We start from the raw sequence: 17,557 nt of genomic DNA, 5'->3' as shown, positions 1-17,557 counted from the left end.
CAAGGTGAATAAAAATCGTACGCTTCCCGGCTCGGTGCAACTCAGCCCTTTCTCTTCCTCCCTCCTTCTTTACCAATCACCCCCCCCCCCAAACACACACCGCCCCTGCCCTATACGAAAAAGGTGGACCGACGCCCCCCCCCCACACACACACACACAGACACAGACACCCACCCAAGTCTTCCAAGTGGCTGTGATCAATAGTGCGCGGGGGCCGACCCCCGCCCCTAGCCCCCACCTCTTCGCGGCTTGTAGGCTGAGGAGACAGATGGGGGCGGGCCCATCGGAGAGGGGCGGTGGAGGCTGGGGGTGGGGGAGAAGAGGAGGTGAGATCTAAGAGAATCTGAATCGCGTGGCGAGGGGGCACTAGAGGAAGGCTAGGAGGACTGGGCTGGGGGGGAAGAGGCGGGGCAGCTCTGTGCCAATCAGTGGCGCCGGCCTGGGAGGTTGCTAGTGGTATCCACGTAAATCAAAGGGCGCGGAGCCAATGGGAGGGGGCGGAGGGGGCGGGGCCCAGGCGCGTGCCGCTGCAAGCCGGCTCTGCCAAGAGAGCGGGAGAGAGCTGGAGAGAACAGGGAGAGTGAGCGAAGCAAGGAGGGAGAGGAGGAGAAAGAGAGCGAGGGCGGGCTAGAGGCGGCGGTAGCAGCAGTAATAGCAGGAGCAGTAACAGAAGGCGTCGGAGCGGGCGTCGGAGCTGCCCGCTGGGGGACAGAAAGGGGAGAGAGCGAGCGAGCCAGGAGAGGAGCCCGAGGCGAAAAAGTAACTGTCAAATGCGCGGCTCCCTTAACCGGAGCTCTCAGTCCGGCTCCGAGAGTCATGGCGACCGCAGCGTCTAACCACTACAGCCTGCTCACCTCCAGCGCCTCCATCGTGCACGCCGAGCCGCCTGGCGGCATGCAGCAGGGCGCGGGGGGCTACCGCGAAGCGCAGAGCCTGGTGCAGAGCGACTACGGCGCGCTGCAGAGCAACGGGCACCCGCTCAGCCACGCTCACCAGTGGATCACCGCGCTGTCCCACGGCGGCGGCGGCGGGGGCGGCGGAGGGGGAGGCGGCGGCGGGGGTGGCGGCGGGGGCGGCGGCGACGGCTCCCCGTGGTCCACCAGCCCCTTGGGCCAGCCGGACATCAAGCCCTCGGTGGTGGTACAGCAAGGCGGCCGCGGCGACGAGCTGCACGGGCCAGGCGCCCTACAGCAGCAGCACCAGCAGCAGCAACAACAGCAGCAACAGCAGCAGCAGCAGCAACAACAGCAGCAGCAGCAACAGCAGCGGCCACCGCATCTGGTGCACCACGCCGCCAACCACCACCCGGGGCCCGGGGCATGGCGGAGCGCGGCGGCTGCAGCGCACCTCCCGCCCTCCATGGGGGCGTCCAACGGCAGTTTGCTCTACTCACAGCCCAGCTTCACCGTGAACGGCATGCTGGGCGCCGGCGGGCAGCCGGCGGGGCTGCACCACCACGGCCTGCGGGACGCGCACGAGGAGCCGCACCACGCCGACCACCACCCTCACCCACACTCGCACCCGCACCAGCAGCCGCCGCCGCCGCCGCCCCCGCAGGGTCCTCCGGGCCACCCAGGCGCGCACCACGACCCGCACTCGGACGAGGACACGCCGACCTCGGATGACCTGGAGCAGTTCGCCAAACAATTCAAGCAGCGGCGGATCAAACTGGGATTTACCCAAGCGGACGTGGGGCTGGCGCTGGGCACCCTGTACGGCAACGTGTTCTCGCAGACCACCATCTGCAGGTTTGAGGCCCTGCAGCTGAGCTTCAAGAACATGTGCAAGCTGAAGCCTTTGTTGAACAAGTGGTTGGAGGAAGCGGACTCATCCTCGGGCAGCCCCACCAGCATAGACAAGATCGCAGCGCAGGGGCGCAAGAGGAAAAAGCGGACCTCCATCGAGGTGAGCGTCAAGGGGGCTCTGGAGAGCCATTTCCTCAAATGCCCCAAGCCCTCGGCCCAAGAGATCACTTCCCTCGCGGACAGCTTACAGCTGGAGAAGGAGGTGGTGAGAGTTTGGTTTTGTAACAGGAGACAGAAAGAGAAAAGGATGACCCCTCCCGGAGGGACTCTGCCGGGCGCCGAGGATGTGTACGGGGGTAGTAGGGACACGCCACCACACCACGGCGTGCAGACGCCCGTCCAGTGAACTCGAGCGGGGGGAGGGGCAGAGCGTGGGGCTCCCCCTCCCCTTCCGTCCACCGCCCTTTCCCCGGCCCCCTTGTTCCCTCTATAACTTCTGATTGTTCTTTTATTTTTAATTATTATTTCCCCGCTCCTGAAAAAGAAAAAAAAATAAGGAAAGCAACTAAGGCACTGGACTATCCTTTAAACGGTAGCAGGTGTAATGATGTGTTTGACCTTTACAGGCTAGTACCCAGGCAATGGAGTGGAGTGTCTGTCTCATAGAGTGGGGAGAGAGTGAAAGAGAGAGAAAAAGAGAGAGTGAGGAAGAGAGCGAGAAAGAGAGAAAGAGAACTAAAATAAATACTTTGCAAAACTAAATAAATTACCAAAAAAAAAAGATCCACCAAGCCGTGATAAACACAAAACACAGCTTCCTGATGCTTGGAGTTGGCACATGCTGCTGTGTTTATTTAGTGTGGATCCCCATCAGGAGAGAGGAAAAAATACACACGTTCTTTGATGTAGGCAAAATCTAACCACATAAATTTGCACTGCAAGAAAATTGAAGTTTACATGAACAAATCCATGAACATATTTTTCTTTCTCCCACCTTTAATTTTGAAATTGTTGCGGCTTCTGTTTTGTTTTGTTTTGTTTAGAACAGAGATGAGAAGCCAGCTCTTGGCCACTCTCCATTTCTAATGCTCCTGTGTAGCCACTTGTTCTTCTTACTGTTTGTGAACTTTGGTTACCTTCAAACCCCCTCTTCTCCCTTACATTGATGTAACTTTTATTTGTTCCTTTTACCAAAGCAAAAAAAAAAAAAACGATTGGCTCCATTCAAAATAAATAATTCTCTGCTTTCAGGAAATGTGCCTGGTCTACCCTCTTTATCCAAGGTGAGAATCCAGTTTGGAATACAAAAATGAGAGTCAAGCATTGGTTTTTGTTGCCAGCCACAAAGTAAACTTCATTTTCAGGCAGTGTTTCTGGGGAGCTTGCATAGGGGAGAAAAAGAGAAATCGATAGTGAATGACTGATTGCTTCATTTTATCAAGCGGGCCCATTGTGAAGAGCTCAGAGGATATGAGGAGGTTAATTATATTTTCAGAGTTGTCCAACAGAAAGAAAGTGGCACTTTGAAAAGAACTAGGGAAATATGTATCAGACACCTCCTGTATTGTTCTCTGTCTTTAGTTTTAATAACTTTATTTAGGAGGAATTATTTGTGCTAACAGCAGAAGTTAAACTTTGTTCCTCTAATAGCTTTTTTTAAAAAAGAAAAAACATAGAGAAAATAATCTGGGAACTTAATGGTGTATGCCTAGACTGTATTTCTTAGCACACAAATACCCACATTCATACAGAGACTATTTCCACTCTAGACTGGTTTTGTTGTCACTAGCTGATTTGTTTATCAAATTATATTTGAGGTCCCACACCTTCTTCTCCTGTAATTTATTACAGAAAATACCAGCTTGACTCGGACAGCTTTCTCCCCCTTTCACTAAGGAAGCCAAACGAAGTGGGGGGGAATGCTATTTTCAATCCTTCTTTTTCTCCCTTTGTTGATGGTTTTACGTGCTTTTTTGACCTTATCTTGACGGAAAATGGTTAACTCACAAAACAAAAGAATCTACTGGGAAGTGTAGGTGAAAAAACCTGTAACTGTGTTGAAAATGAATGCCATTAAACTGTGATCAGTTAAAATATTTTTAAATAATCAGCACAAAAGGGCGCTAAAAGGGAAAACACTTTTTATTCATCTTAAAAGATCGGGGCTTTTTTTTCTGGTTAGAAATTAGGTAAATTTTTATTTAAAAAAATTAAATCTTTATACTATAAAATTATGGTTTAGCATCAGATTAGCATTGCACTCAGTAGTTAAGGTTTTAGGATATATACTTTATATTGTCTTTTCAAACACCGGTGATTGTTTCATTTTCAATGTTTTTGCAAGATAAATGATGACTTATAATGGGCATATTTATTTGCCTGTATTTCATTTCCCCCAATGAATGTCACAAGGAGGTGGGCATGGAGCTGCTTGGGGTGCATCACACTGCTTGGTCCTGAAGTGTGGGGACTGGCCTTTAGTGAAGCAATCCAGAGCAGGGCAAATAGTCAAGGGTAAAGGGAGGAAATGAATTTTCAGATTCTTATTACCAAGTGGGTAAGGTTAGAAGCTGGAGTTCAGAGGATGTGTCTATAGCTCCTCTAACTCTCAGAGGTTTACTGAGATGAAAGTTACCACTGAACCTTACCACTATGTATATATGTTTAATATCTGTCTTTTGAAATGCAGAAATAGTTTAAATGTTTCTTTGTCTATTTTTCTTCTTTTTTTTTTTTAATGCTACCCAGGGAAATATTTTCATATCATTTTTAAGTGGCCTGCCTCAATGTATATTTATTTCTTTTAAAGCAAAAAGGTTCTGGAAACTGTTTTTTCTGTAGCTTTAAATGAGTAGGTGAGCAAAATCTATATGGGATGTAATTTTTTTGTTCGGTCTCTTTAAAAATACTTTGTTTTGGTACAGTTGGTTGTGCTTGTGGGGAAAAATAAAAACGCAGAGATCCTTATATATTTATGTTAAAGTAATATTTTATTATCTACATAAAACAGAAATGCACAATACCTTCATAGTTTGTTCTAATTATTGAAATATCTTTATTTTATTTTTAAAATAGTGCCAAGTTTTAAGGGGGAAACCTCTAGACCTTAAACTGACTGAGTTGAGTTGTATGTAAAACACTTTCCTTCCTTTACACTTCATAAAGTTTTGGAATAAATTTTATGCATATACTGCCAGGTTTTACGTTGATAACTTTCAGAGGCTTTATTATTATTATTATTATTATTATTATTAAGTGAGACTATTGTCCTGATTCACTTTTCTTTGCAAAAACAATTCTCAACCCCAAACCGTTCAGCTACTGTGCCTGTAGCATTAAATCGAAATGGTCATTGGGTTTGAGCGTCAATTTGTTTGCCATTTCAAGGCCTGACAAAGAGATGTTTGTCCTCTTTAAATATAAGCAGATATTCCTGCATCTTCTTTCCAGGTTAGCTTTAGCCTACCCACTTTCGCCATTTTTGGAAAATATCAATGGAACTAGGTGGACTTTATTCTTAACCAACATGTCCTCACATAATTTGGGATTTACATAAAAGCAAGACTTAGTTAAGGAAAGTATTCTTTTTAGTAATTTACAAATACCTTTCAACAAAGAATAACTCTGACAATATGCAATATATGTGTTTACCAAGTGTTAGTGGTGGGGTACTATATATTATTCCAGTTAGGTTTACAGAAAAAGATGGATTTTTTTTTTGCAATGGTTTATACAATATTTTCTATTTCTCATCAGGCAAACAGCCTCCAACACAAGAAAGACTGTGGTGCTAATAACAGATTGTTTCAGATGGCTATAGATGAACATTACACTTACCAAAATCAGTTTTAATGTTAATGGAAAATCCAAAAAGTGTTGGGTTAGTTTACAAGTTTGCTGATTTACTTAAAGTCCCCCTTGGAACATTAGTTTTAGTATAAATGACCATTTTGAAAGGTAGTTTCTTGGCTTATTACATCTGATCATCTTTTCTAACTCCTAGTCAATATTACAGAGGTTCCAAACAGATTCAGCCAAATGAACTTATCAATAGTCTGAATGTGAAGTGACAGAAAGAAGAAGTGTTTTGTGACCACAGACATGCTGATGGGTAAAATGTTTAAGCTGGGTATAGATTTGAGTTCTGGGTCAATATCTTCCTCCATTGTAGGAAAAAAACCAAGCAGCATCTGCCCTCTGCAGGGCATTTTAGTGGACCTTGAGAAGGCGTTTTTGTTCTTAGCCACAGGGGCTACTGACTGGAAACCATCACGTGCTAAACGGACACGCCATGGTTTTGACCCACGCTTGCCGTTCAGGTTCTAAAGCTACTCAGACAGTTTCAGTGCCATTTGGTGGAATGTATTCCATGCTAAGGTGAAAAACTCCATCACTGCCATTGGGAGAAATTTGTGGGGCAGTCACCCCTAAAACGTTGGCTAGACACAATGGCAAACCCTTTCTTTTTCCTCAAGACAATAATGCAAAAGAGGGCCATCCTAAAAGAGCTCCTGTGCTTCTTCAAAATCCATCACTTTTAAATTTTATGGTGTAAGATAAGGGGAAAGGGCTCATGCGGGAGCGTTTTGTGAAGGTCAGATGGAGGGAATGGCCACAAATGATATTATGCATGGCACTTCTAAACAGTCTCCGTTCCCACAAACTTACATCCTTTATATTCAGATGCAGCAACAAAAGCACCCCTCTCCCTGCCCTCTTGCTCCCACCAGTGGCATCCACGCACTGGTGGGCAAATATTTCTGCTGAAATGGCTTTAATAAAAGCATTCATCTTTTTACTTATTTTCTAAAAAGTGGCTAATAAAGAGATGCATCAGCAACAATGGGGGGGAAAGGCACGTGACCGCCTTGGCACCTGCACGTAGGTCTATATGGAGCATTCACGTCCTATGGAAGCAGTTCGAGAGTGCTGGGCTGCTGGGTGAGAGAAACGATCTTTTTATCACTGGTCTCTGATTTGTCTTTGTTGATTTTTCAATCAGTGTATAGAACTCTGTTCTAGATTCGATTGAATTCCTAGACAAGTTAAAGAATGAAGCAGAGAATGGAGCTTGCACCGAAGGAGACAGAAGGATGAGGAGTGAGGGTCAAAAGTAAAAGTTTTTTGGGGGAGTCTGCTTGTATATTTTGGCGAGGCAAAAGTGACAGTGTTCATTTAAAAAGAAAAAAAAAGAAAGATGCATCTTTAAGTACTAGGCATGAATCTTGACAATAAGATAAATGAGATGTACAGCTAAATTTTATTCAGACGTTTCCCCCTATTCAGGAAAGTTTACTTTTTCAATGATACATAATCTGTTAACAGGGGACAGTTGGTAGCGGGAGAAAAGCAGGGCTCCTGGTATCTGTTCCCACCGCATGATTCAGGATGGTAAATAATTCAAAAGTGACACGGGCTTGCCACTCAGCTAGCAAAACATGGAATAAACTTGCCCACCTTTGCAGAACTTGGGTCAGAGTTATTTCAATGCCCTCTTATCTAGATGTGGGTACAAGAGTACCAGAAAGTGGCTTTTTAAAATTTTCCTTAAGACTTTGCTTAGTTATGGAGATGAAGGAACAATCAGAATATTTTCACATTGTTCTTGTATTTGGTGGGAAGCTAGGAAATTTGCTTCTTTTTTTTTTTAAGAAAAAAAGTTAATTAACTCTATCATGTAGTACTTTCCCTTTACCTTAATAACAACTCTGCTTGGCTTAGCTGTTAGAGGTTTTAGAAACAATATTATACCCCACCAAACAACCCTGGCCTCTCTTATTGTTCCTAGAATTCTGGTTGTTGATAACATTAAGATGTATTTCTTTTTAAAAAAAAAAAAATGTCTAAAATGTTATTTAATACACCAGTAAAAGTGCGCCTATATCTTAAAGTTTATTCCTTCCACGTTTCTGAGTTTTTATAGCTCTTTGTCTGGGATTTGAGGGTGGGGGGACTTCCATGTGCGGCTCCTGCGCGGAGATTCTGCTGTCTGGAGTGGTCTGTGGCTGGCGGCAGGGGCCTCTGCTCTCAGGATGGGGAGCTGTCATCTCTAAAAAAGAAGGAAGTGAATGTTTCACAAAGATTCACCTGTCACTGATTTTAGAAAGACAGGGAGGCACTAGGACCCCATCTGAGCAATATGGAGTGGATTTTGACTGTTATAAATTGTGTACGACTAAGTCGCTGTGCAAAAAGATGGTCATAGAAACCCCGATGTGGAGTAAATTTGAATCTGAATCCTTTTTGATTTGGTGCATATAATATTTCTCCCACCAGGGTTTCCTCTGGGTTTGTTGTTTAAAAAGAAAATAAAATGCCACACATAAAAGAATCTGGTGAGTTTGGCAGGAGAGTAGGAAAAAGAAAAACTTTGTTGCGGGTTTGTAACACAAATTAGCCATTGTAAATCACTGGGCTTTAAGGTTAAGGCAAATCCTTGTAGAAAGTGTTGGGAGTTCTTTCCTTCCGGTTAAGAAATATCATTCTGTCAGAGGAGTTCTTATATTTTATAGTATATGATTCTGAAAAGAATGACTTGGCATTGATAACTTTTTGTTTGTTTGCTTCCCGAACAAAATATTTCTTCCAAGTTTTTAGAGTCCCTGGCCCAGGCGCGTGCGTGTGCTACGGGCCTCACCAGCTCGCCTCTAGGGTGCAAAAAAGGCCCCTCAGCCCAAGCCCCCAAGCGCCCCCACCCCAAGGCCCAGGCCGCCCCACTGGCCGCTTTAGGCAGAGGCGAGACGTGAGAGGAGCCAAGCTTCCACGCACTCCAGCCCGGAAGGCCGGGACGCTGAACAGCCCCTGAGTGTTTGCCAAAGACCCGTACGCTTGAACTCTTTAGAGGGAAGTGACAGTCCCGACGTCTTGGGCCATTCCGTCCTTTTCCCTCTCCAGAAAGACACTGGAGGTGGGAAGAGGGCGTGAGTGGTCGGTGCGTTCGTCCACTAGCCCACGCAGAGCTGAGGGTAGAGGTGGTGATTTGGAGAAGGGTAGAGACCGTGGGTATGGCTGCCGCCCCTGGGGAAGTGGGTTCTAGTTGCCGTGAGTTGACGGGGCCTTGCTGGGGGCGCGCGTAGCAGGGGCAGAGATTCGACGGGGGCGCAGAGGTGACTGAGGGGCGAGGGTCCAGGGGTGGCTGGATCTCTCAGCTTTCTGCTTGCATGGCTTTTCCGCTTGATGCTGCACATTGGGCCCAGGACATTGCTTTCTGCATGAGGCAACCGTGGGAGAAGGTGCCCCAGGAGGAGAGAGTAGAGGAGGCAACCGCAGTAAAACTGGGTAGGAAAAGGCTCAGCTGCCTGTGATTTGGCCTTTTTCTGTTGGTTGTTTGTCTGTTTGGGGGAGAGTAGGGGAGGGAGGTTGGGGAGGGTCAAGGAACGGAGCAGGGAGCCAGAGCTGGCAAGATAAGTTCTGAAGCGTGTTCCCCTTAGCGTACACCCAAGCAACTTCTGGCCGCCCTGACTGCAACTCCCTGTCTCCAGAAGAGAGGAACCCATAATCCAAGCGCTGGAGCCTGGAGGAGAACGAACCTTGAAACCCTCTGCAACCGACCACCCCCTGCTGGACCTAAAGTCGCTTTTATGTCTACACTGAAGGAAAGTCATTTCCCCAGCGAAGGGAACCTGGGCACCCCTCTGTACACCCCATCGTCCCGAGTCCGAGCTGAGGGCAGCGAGCAGGGCGGGGCCGGGCCCCGCCGCCGCCGGAGGCCCAGGGTTCTCCAGAGCCTGGGCACTCGCGCGCGGAGAGGCGTCCCCTCCCCCTTATCTAAGGCCCCTGGGAGGAGTCGCCCGGTGGGAGGAAATCAATTCTTAAAACCTTCGCTGGGAGTTCTAAGGAGGCCTTTTGCCTCCAGAGGAGGTGAGTCCTGGTGGGGGCCAGGGGCTTTGGGGGTCTGCGGTGTGCGGTGGGCCGCCGGGGCAGGGAGCTGGCTGAGGGGAGTGGGCAGGCGGCCAGGGGCAGAAGCAGGGGCCCTGCTGGGGCGCAGGTCCGGCTGGCGCGGGGCCCGGCCGCTGCCGGGGCGCCCGGCCTCCTGCTCGCTCCCGCCGCGCCGCCCGTGGCCACTCACCCGCCCGGCGGCCAGCCCGGGCGGGACGCACGCAAACAAGGATGCTTCTATTTACTCTCCTCTGCCTGTGGATTTCTAAGACATTCAGCAGGCACAATCATTAAACTAATTTGTATTTGATTGTTTGGGCGGACGGAGGGTAGTTTTATTGCGCTAAGCATTCAAGCAGGCACGCATCGCTGATTACCAGTATACATTAAATAAAGTTGTTTGTACACATTGTCTTACCACATATAGGCAGAGGCTTATTATTCTAATTACTCTAATTAGTGCATTGAAATGTTTTCTACTTGATTTGAGGAGACAGTGATTAGTTCTATTACTTCTTTTAACTCGTATTTTATGGAAAACTGTTGGTGCATGTTCAAATTACTTTATTTGCCCCCGGAATATAACGCTGACCCAAACGCAGTGAACTGCACGGCCCTGGTGGGGTCCCAACTTTGATGTGGGACCGGCTTGGAAGAGGCGCCCGTCCTCACCCCTCCCCCTCTGGCGGCGGCGTCTCCCCGCTCGCGGCCGCCGCTCCGCCCTCGCCCCAGCCCGGGAGGCGCGCCCCGCGCCAGCCGAGTCCGAGCGCACGCGGACCCAGAGCTGCTGGGACGGTGCGTCGCTGGCCTGCCGCCCCGCCAGCTCCCTGGGCGCGATTACTTTTAAAAGACGCCCTTAAGCATATTTTCTGTGAATCTGTTTCTTGAGCTTTAATGTTACTATTAATTGATAAGATCAGCTCATCAAACATACTATTTCGATAGGGAATTGTAATTAAAACCTTAATCCTGTTTGAGACTTTTTTTTCCTTTAAATTCCTTTTTCTTATGGAAGGGGTGCAAAGTTCACTATAAAAAGTATTATAACAGGGAGATTAATTCGTTATCTAAATAACAATCTTTGCTATTGATCCAACGTACTTTCCGCCACCTTTTGTGTTGGTCGGGGAGGTCCTTAAAAAGGAGAATATGACAAAGCGGAAGATTTGGACTGTGCCCCGCAGACTCCGACCGACTAGGCCAAGCGAGGGGTCCGCGGCCTCCTCCCTGAACCACAACCCGAGGAAGCGCCAAACTTGGGTCCTGGCCTGACGGCGAGGTCACCGGAGAGCGCGTCGCCAAGGCAGCAGGCCTGGGAGCCGGGCCTCCTCGGCGCTTCGCCTCTCCTGGCAAAAGGAGATCCGCTCAGTTTCTAGGTAAATATTCCATCGGTTCTGCTTTTACTATTAATATTTAAACTCGGATTATCCCGTCTCAAAACGCGCGCTCCTAACCTTTGCCGGTGGCTGGGATGTAATAAACCCTGGCGGGGCCCAGGCGTTCAGCCTCCCCGGCTGCAGCCGAAGCCTCCCGCCTCCCGCCTCCCGCCTCCCGCCCCGCCGGCCCCCGCCCCCCACCGCTCGCCGCCCGCTGCCAAAGCGGCGCGGGAATGAAATCAGCGCCTCCCGGCAGCAGAGGGCTGAGCATCCGGGGCGCTGGCAAGCAGGGAGAGGCGCCCTTTATCCCGGCTGAGGAGTCCTCTGGGGCTGCGGTTGGAACTGGGCAACTCTGCGGCGCCAGGAGGAGAAGGAGCTCGCTTCCCTAAGGCAGCGGGCCCCAAGCGGGGTGGGGGTGGGGAGGCGCGCGGGGTAGCTGGTGTGCTTGTGAGGAGCAGATCCTCTTCACGTCTCTCTCCTTTTCACATGCTCCCTTTAAAAGAAGTCATGGTGCCAGTTTGAGAAGTCCAAGAATTTCTGAAGCTAAGAGGAGCGTTTGTGTTCCTTGGTCAGCTCAGTGGTCCGAGGTTTCCTTTTCTAAGAGCTTTCCCCCACTCACACCTTCCTTTCCTTCTAACGAACTCTTCTTCCTCCACGCACAGGCTTGTTATGTAACAAAGTCTCCCAGGCGACTTTAAGTGGAGAATAAAGAACACCCCAGCCCCACCCCTCCTTTCCCGTCTCTGTTTCCTCCCCCTTCTCTTCCCTCAGTGCATCTGTTCCCCAGGACTTCTGTCCTGGCACCCAAGACGGCCGTGGGCCTAAGCCAAGTAGAACTTTGGCGCCCCACAGTGGCGTCGACTCGGAATTACTCTTGATTTTTCAGTCAATTCAGTTCAAATGTTTTGTTTCAGTTACAATTTCCAGCCCCCTCCTCTTCCTTTCTCCTCAGTGGACATTTCCCCCCTCAATTCCTCTGACCTAGACAAACATTTGTGAAACTGAGTCCACGCATATGACTCATACAAAGGTTTCTAAACCTCCAGGTCTAGGTGATTCTTGAGTTGGGATTTGAAAAACTTCTCCATACATTCTAAACCAGAAAAGCGTCCAAAGAAAGCTAAGAGGAAAGAACAGTGCCCCCAATCCTCGGTTCCAAAAGTCTCTCAGAAAAGCCTCAGCTTTTCAGGGGGCATGAAGATCAGAATAGCCGGTTAGAAACAAAGCTTCATAAAAGGTAGAATGCTTCATCAGGAAAAAGGGGAGCCCAGTGAATGGTTTATTAATTCAGCCCCGGTCCCACCTGGGACTTCTTCCTATAGAGTAAGTTTGTTCGCTTTTAGGGTTCAAAACTGAGTTTTCAGCTAGAGACCTATTCATGGAAGAACTTTCCAGACTAAGAAAAACATCCCACTCCCCCAAACATCTGCCAAAAGTATCAATTCAGCAAGTGGGGCTGAACTTGGCTTCCTTCAGAGGCTAATTTGTCCTTTCCCGACACCCTACACATTTCACAGTGAATGATCTCTTCCTCCACTTCTATCCCACCCAACGTAAGGTAATGAGGAGGGAGAAGAGAACTACCGCCTTGCCCCGCAGTAGTAATGGAACTGGAAATGGGCCTGCAATTGGAAAACCTCCATTTGTGTACCAGCTGTGTGAGCACCCTGGGGGGAGTCAGCTGACACTTTCAAATCTCAGTTTCTTCACGTGCAGATGTGCAGAATACTACTTCTTTCTTCCTAAGTAAAGCTCAAATGCGGTAATGTACAGGGAAGCACATAAAGGCCAAGTCCAATGTGAAGCGCTGTTGTGGCCAACGTCAGTGAGGCTTCTGCTGTGACTGGCCGGCAAGAAATATTTTTAACTTAAAAATAATGATGCAGCCTTATGTCTATCAGCGTAGGGAAAGAGAAATGCACGTACAGCCATCTCGATTGCATTATCCAGGAAAAGCACCACGGGTTCTGATTAGTAGCTTTAAATCGGGGCTGCCACTGCATGGGATAGTTTGCATTTAGGACGTTCAGGCCCCTGCTTGTAGCAGAAATTATCATTAGGGCCTCCTGGCGCCCACATCCTAATTGCAGCAATGGTAGCACCGCCATGATGCGAGGGTTAGCCCAGTACCCCTGGGAACCAGTCCATTCCTTCAACATCTTACAACCTTTTGACGTTTATAGCGTTCTTTTCTGGGTGTCATTTATAGCAGCCTGCATTAGCCAGAAGGGAATAATGGGATCATACACTTAAAACCATTCACACACTCATAAAGCAACAGTAACAGCAACAGCATTGACCACCATGAGTCTACCCAGGCCTCTCACCTGTAGAGAACTCCAGGGGTCCAAAGCTATATCCAGTCTCTGGGCTTAGAAATACAGTTTGGCTCCAACAGGTGCTCAGCGACACCCCGAGTCGCCCGAAGGGGAGCTGTGGCAGAAACCGGCCCCCCACTCTGGGGTACCCTCCGCCACTCAGGGAATCCTATTCCACTCAGAACGTCCTTCCAACACCCTGTGGTCCCTTTCACTGGCCTGGGGGTTCCCCCTGACACTCCAGAGAAGGAGCAGGGGCTCTGACTGGTCCCTTCCTTTGCTTGCGTCCCGAGGCCCCCTTGGGGCGCCTAGCCTGGTGCGAATAGGGGGAGAGATCCTCGGCTTGACTCCACGGTGCCGACGCTGAAGCCCCTGTGCAGATGGGGCGCAGGCGATGGGGCGGCTTCCCGAGTTCCTGCGCGGGCGCCGTGGAGGCCCGGGGGGCCCGAAGCGTCCGAAATGCAGACGGAGAAAGGGACAGCCCCGGGCCGCTCCAGGGTTGACCTTCCTCTTCTCCGGGCTGGCAACACGGGGCGGCCGGGCTGTGTTAGTTTAAGTTATACAAACACTTTGTCTCCCCAGCAGTTCTCCTAGGGAGGCGAGAGGCGGTCGGGGGCTGGAGCCGCCCACAAAGCGGAGTCCCGGGGCCCCAGCAGCGCCGCCCTCCAGGATCCGCGCGGACTACGAGGTGGCCGGCCCAGAACTTCAGCGGCCTACGCTCTGACTGCTCGGCGGCCCCAGCCTCTCTCCACCTGGATGGCTTCCTTCCGACAGCCCGGTGACCCCGGGGCTTCCCTGGCCCGACAGCCTGGTGACCCCGGGGCTTCCCTGGTCCGACAGCCCGGTGACCCCGGGGCTTCCCTGGCCCCGCAGCCGCCTGGGAGTAGGAGAAAGGGCAGCGCGCCGGGAGCGCGGGCAAGGCAGTGGGGACGACACCACGACGGCCTCCGGACTTGACTCTCTGGCAAGAGCCAAGCCCTTCCCTCTAGATTCACCTTCACCGGCGTATAGGAAAAGACAGACAAGCCACTGGCCGGAGGACAGCAGGACTTCTGCCAAATGCCTGGAGCCCCCGAACCAAGATGTGTGGGCACTGCTCCCCACAACAAAGTGACGATAATGCAGGTGTATGAACCCACACGCATTTCCAAAAGAACAGACCCAAATTTAATCCATTAGGATTCTTGGTTGGGATAATAAAAGTTGGAGGGAAAGGTAATTTGGCAATTTTTTTTAAAGGGGGGGGTGCGTTTTGGCAGAAAGAAGTGGAGTGGGCACCGAGGTAGGAGGCGTCTGCATAGTCTGAGGCAGGAAAAGGCAGAGGATGAGCAGGTTCGGTCCACTGGGCTGGAGAATACAGCCGGCACTCGGCATAAGAAGGCTGCTGAGGGAGCCTACGTACAGACTTAATTGGCAGAGGGTCTTGAAGAAGTTTTAATTAGATTCAAAAGGCAATTAGGAGTCATCGTAAAGGAGTGATCCGATGAAACCGGTGCGTCAGGAAAGGAGTTGGTGCAGTGTGTCCCGTAGGTTGGAGAAGAGGAAAAGCTGGGAGGGTAGGCAGGGGGCCGGGGGAATAGTCCTGACTCCGAGTGGTCAGAGAAGTCTGGAAAAGAGGCAGAGGATGGTGGTGGAATGGCTGTGCGGGTTAAACAGGAGATGTAAAGAATGGTGAGACCATCATTACATCCGGACAGGAATAGAGGTGAGGAAAGAACTGTAGAAAGTGTATTCAGTTCCGGATGTGCTAGTTTCACTCCTCTCTCTTTCACTCATTCAGAATATCATAAAGCCATCAGGACACCAGATTTTCAGCAATACTTATCTATATATTGAACCCAGCTGTAAGGCTGACCTTAGTAAAAATCTACTTAATTTCAATTCAGAAAATTGTTATTAACAACGTGCCATGTGCTAGGCTCTTTCCTCAGTGGTGTTTCTGTAACAGAGATAGAAAACAGAAAGGAACACATAGAAAATGAACACAAACCAGAGGCCACACTTTTTTCATGTTAAATTGGCAGCAACCCTTTCAGAAGGACCTGTAACTTCCCTAAAGGGGGCCTGCTTGAGCCATATCACTTCTCTTTTCATGGGTCTTCTACCACATATTTTAATCCAAATATTTGCTTCTAGGGCCGTTAAAGGAAGGAGTCTATTTTAAAGGAATGTAGACATACATTAAGCTTTCCTTATTTGACGTGTCAACTAAAACTATGAGGGAGTGGATTTTGTTATATGAATATTATTTTCCAATTAAAGTGCAATCCCCCATTTAATATTTCCTAGCCTTTAAGAGATTGGAGTGATATACTGGGCTACTTTGAGTTAGGAAAAAAGAAAAGCAATGTGAACAGAGGCGAATAGAATACAAGTATGTCAGTATTCTCTTGAATATAGTGTAAAGTAACTGAGACTGGCTTAAAAGACAGCACATGTACCAACTTCCATATAATTTCTTTTTTTGTAAAAAACACCTTGCGTAGGTTTTATTTTCCACTTCCCACTTAAAATGAAGCTAACCAGGGGACCTTGCTTTTTTTTTCCCTTTTCTTTTTAAAGCTTCCTACATAGTATCCAGAAAAGAACTTTTCACCTGAAAATACTTGTTAAAAATTAATAATTTGGGGATCCTGGGGAAAAATGAGAAACTATTTTCTGCAATATTTGTCAGAATGAGGTATTAGCCCTAATTAGTTAAGGGAATTAAGTTTTCTGGAGTTCTTTTGCAAGCATTTTTTTCCACATGTAGACATACTAACACCAGCCCACCCCACCCCCTGCCACATTTTACAGAATGTCCCACATAAAACTCCTTCCAGGTGCATCTAAATGGATGGGAGAGGCTGCTGGCTCTGAATCAGAAGATACATGTGAATGGTGGCGGAGCTGCTGGATGCTACCTAGCCCTGTGCTTGTCATTATCATGACTAATTTGGAAAGAAGAGAAAAAAGGATTATGAAATGGTCCTGCATGGGGGCTGAATTATTAGAATTATCTGTATAGTGAGGAAACATTTTAACAATCAATAAAATGTTATTTCTGAAAGAGTCTCAGGTATCATAGATTATAATGGCATCTTAATCAGGTAATGAATATGAAGTATAAAATTCTCTTTATAATTTTGCAGTGTTTCACCTAAAGGAAAATATAACAAGCACCTGCATTCCTACAATACCGTTTAAGAACTAAAGCATTACCACAGTTAGTCAAGCCTTCACTATGGCTCCTTGACGGCTTCTTCCTTCCCTGCCAGAAGTAGCCACCGTCCTGAAGCTAGTATTTTTCACCCAGGAATCTCTTTATAATTTTATATGTATTTTTATTCTTAAGAGTTTTTCATGTTTTAAAATCAAGCTAACCAGGGGACTTTTCATATATAAATTCTATGAAACTGTTGTATAAACCCAGGTCATAGAAAAAATGTTAACTATCTCAGCTGTAAAAGGCACTCTTCTTGGATACATTGCTACGCTTTCCAGAGTTATATAAGCAAATAACCTAAGTTGCAAGGCCTGCATGGCTCTTCCAAACCAGTTAGGTTTTCGAACACTAAAGCTGCACTGAGGAGAGTAAAAGATAGAATGGATAGTCTTTACAGTATTTATTTTTGCTTTTTTCAATAAAAGCAAAGCCTATACAGTTATCAGCTTATTTCTGTATATAAGCCAAGGAAAATAGCCTAGCATGTGTGTGTACTTACCGATAACTGTGAATCCCAACTTTGGAAATATTACCTTCCAATAAAAAGCATTACTTTTTCATTTTGAGTAATTTTTAAAGTATTAAATAGTTTAGGAAAGATTCTACTGTATGTATCAGGAGGATTTGGAAATAAAAGTCATACTAGTTTTATTTTCCAATTATAAATAAAAACAACAGTAACACAGATTGTTTCCAAAAATGGTCACAACAGGCCTACTTTCTGCAGTGAGATTTTGCCACTCCACTCATTGAGTAGTAGTTATTCCTCCTTCCCTCATCAATTCTATACAGGGTGGGCAAAATTAGGTTAATAATAATAAATAAAATAATATAAATAAATAATACAAGAATAAACTGTTTTGGGCACTCACAACAATAAATCTACTTTTGCCCTCCCCTATAAGCTAGGTTGGTCCTCACTTTGATGAAGAAAATGCAGTCATAGAAATGAGTACATGGCGTTCAAGGCTAAGCTTTAAGAGACCTTGAAACTACTATTTTTGCACTCACAGAATCGCTGACGGTAAAGGACAG

General features: G+C 47.7%; 1 protein-coding gene across 1 annotated transcript; it reads left to right on the top strand.

Annotated features, from left to right (window-relative positions):
- Positions 1–640: 640 nt before the first annotated feature.
- On the top strand, positions 641–2,480 carry POU3F2 (POU class 3 homeobox 2). Its single transcript, XM_066361321.1, has one exon. It carries the CDS (start codon positions 817–819, stop codon positions 2,149–2,151), a length of 1,335 nt encoding a protein of 444 aa, XP_066217418.1. The 5' UTR covers positions 641–816; the 3' UTR covers positions 2,152–2,480.
- Positions 2,481–17,557: the final 15,077 nt, after the last annotated feature.

The sequence above is a fragment of the Saccopteryx leptura genome, chromosome 1 (genome assembly GCF_036850995.1).
Source record: "Saccopteryx leptura isolate mSacLep1 chromosome 1, mSacLep1_pri_phased_curated, whole genome shotgun sequence".
In the NCBI taxonomy this organism is placed as follows: Eukaryota; Metazoa; Chordata; class Mammalia; order Chiroptera; family Emballonuridae; genus Saccopteryx; species Saccopteryx leptura.
Note: the sequence above shows the minus strand (reverse complement) of the source record. Positions and strands in the feature narration are given on the sequence as shown.

Excerpts from the sequence above, each read along its gene's own strand:
- POU3F2 (XM_066361321.1), top strand. The coding sequence starts at position 817 with ATGGCGACCGCAGCGTCTAACCACTACAGCCTGCTCACCTCCAGCGCC.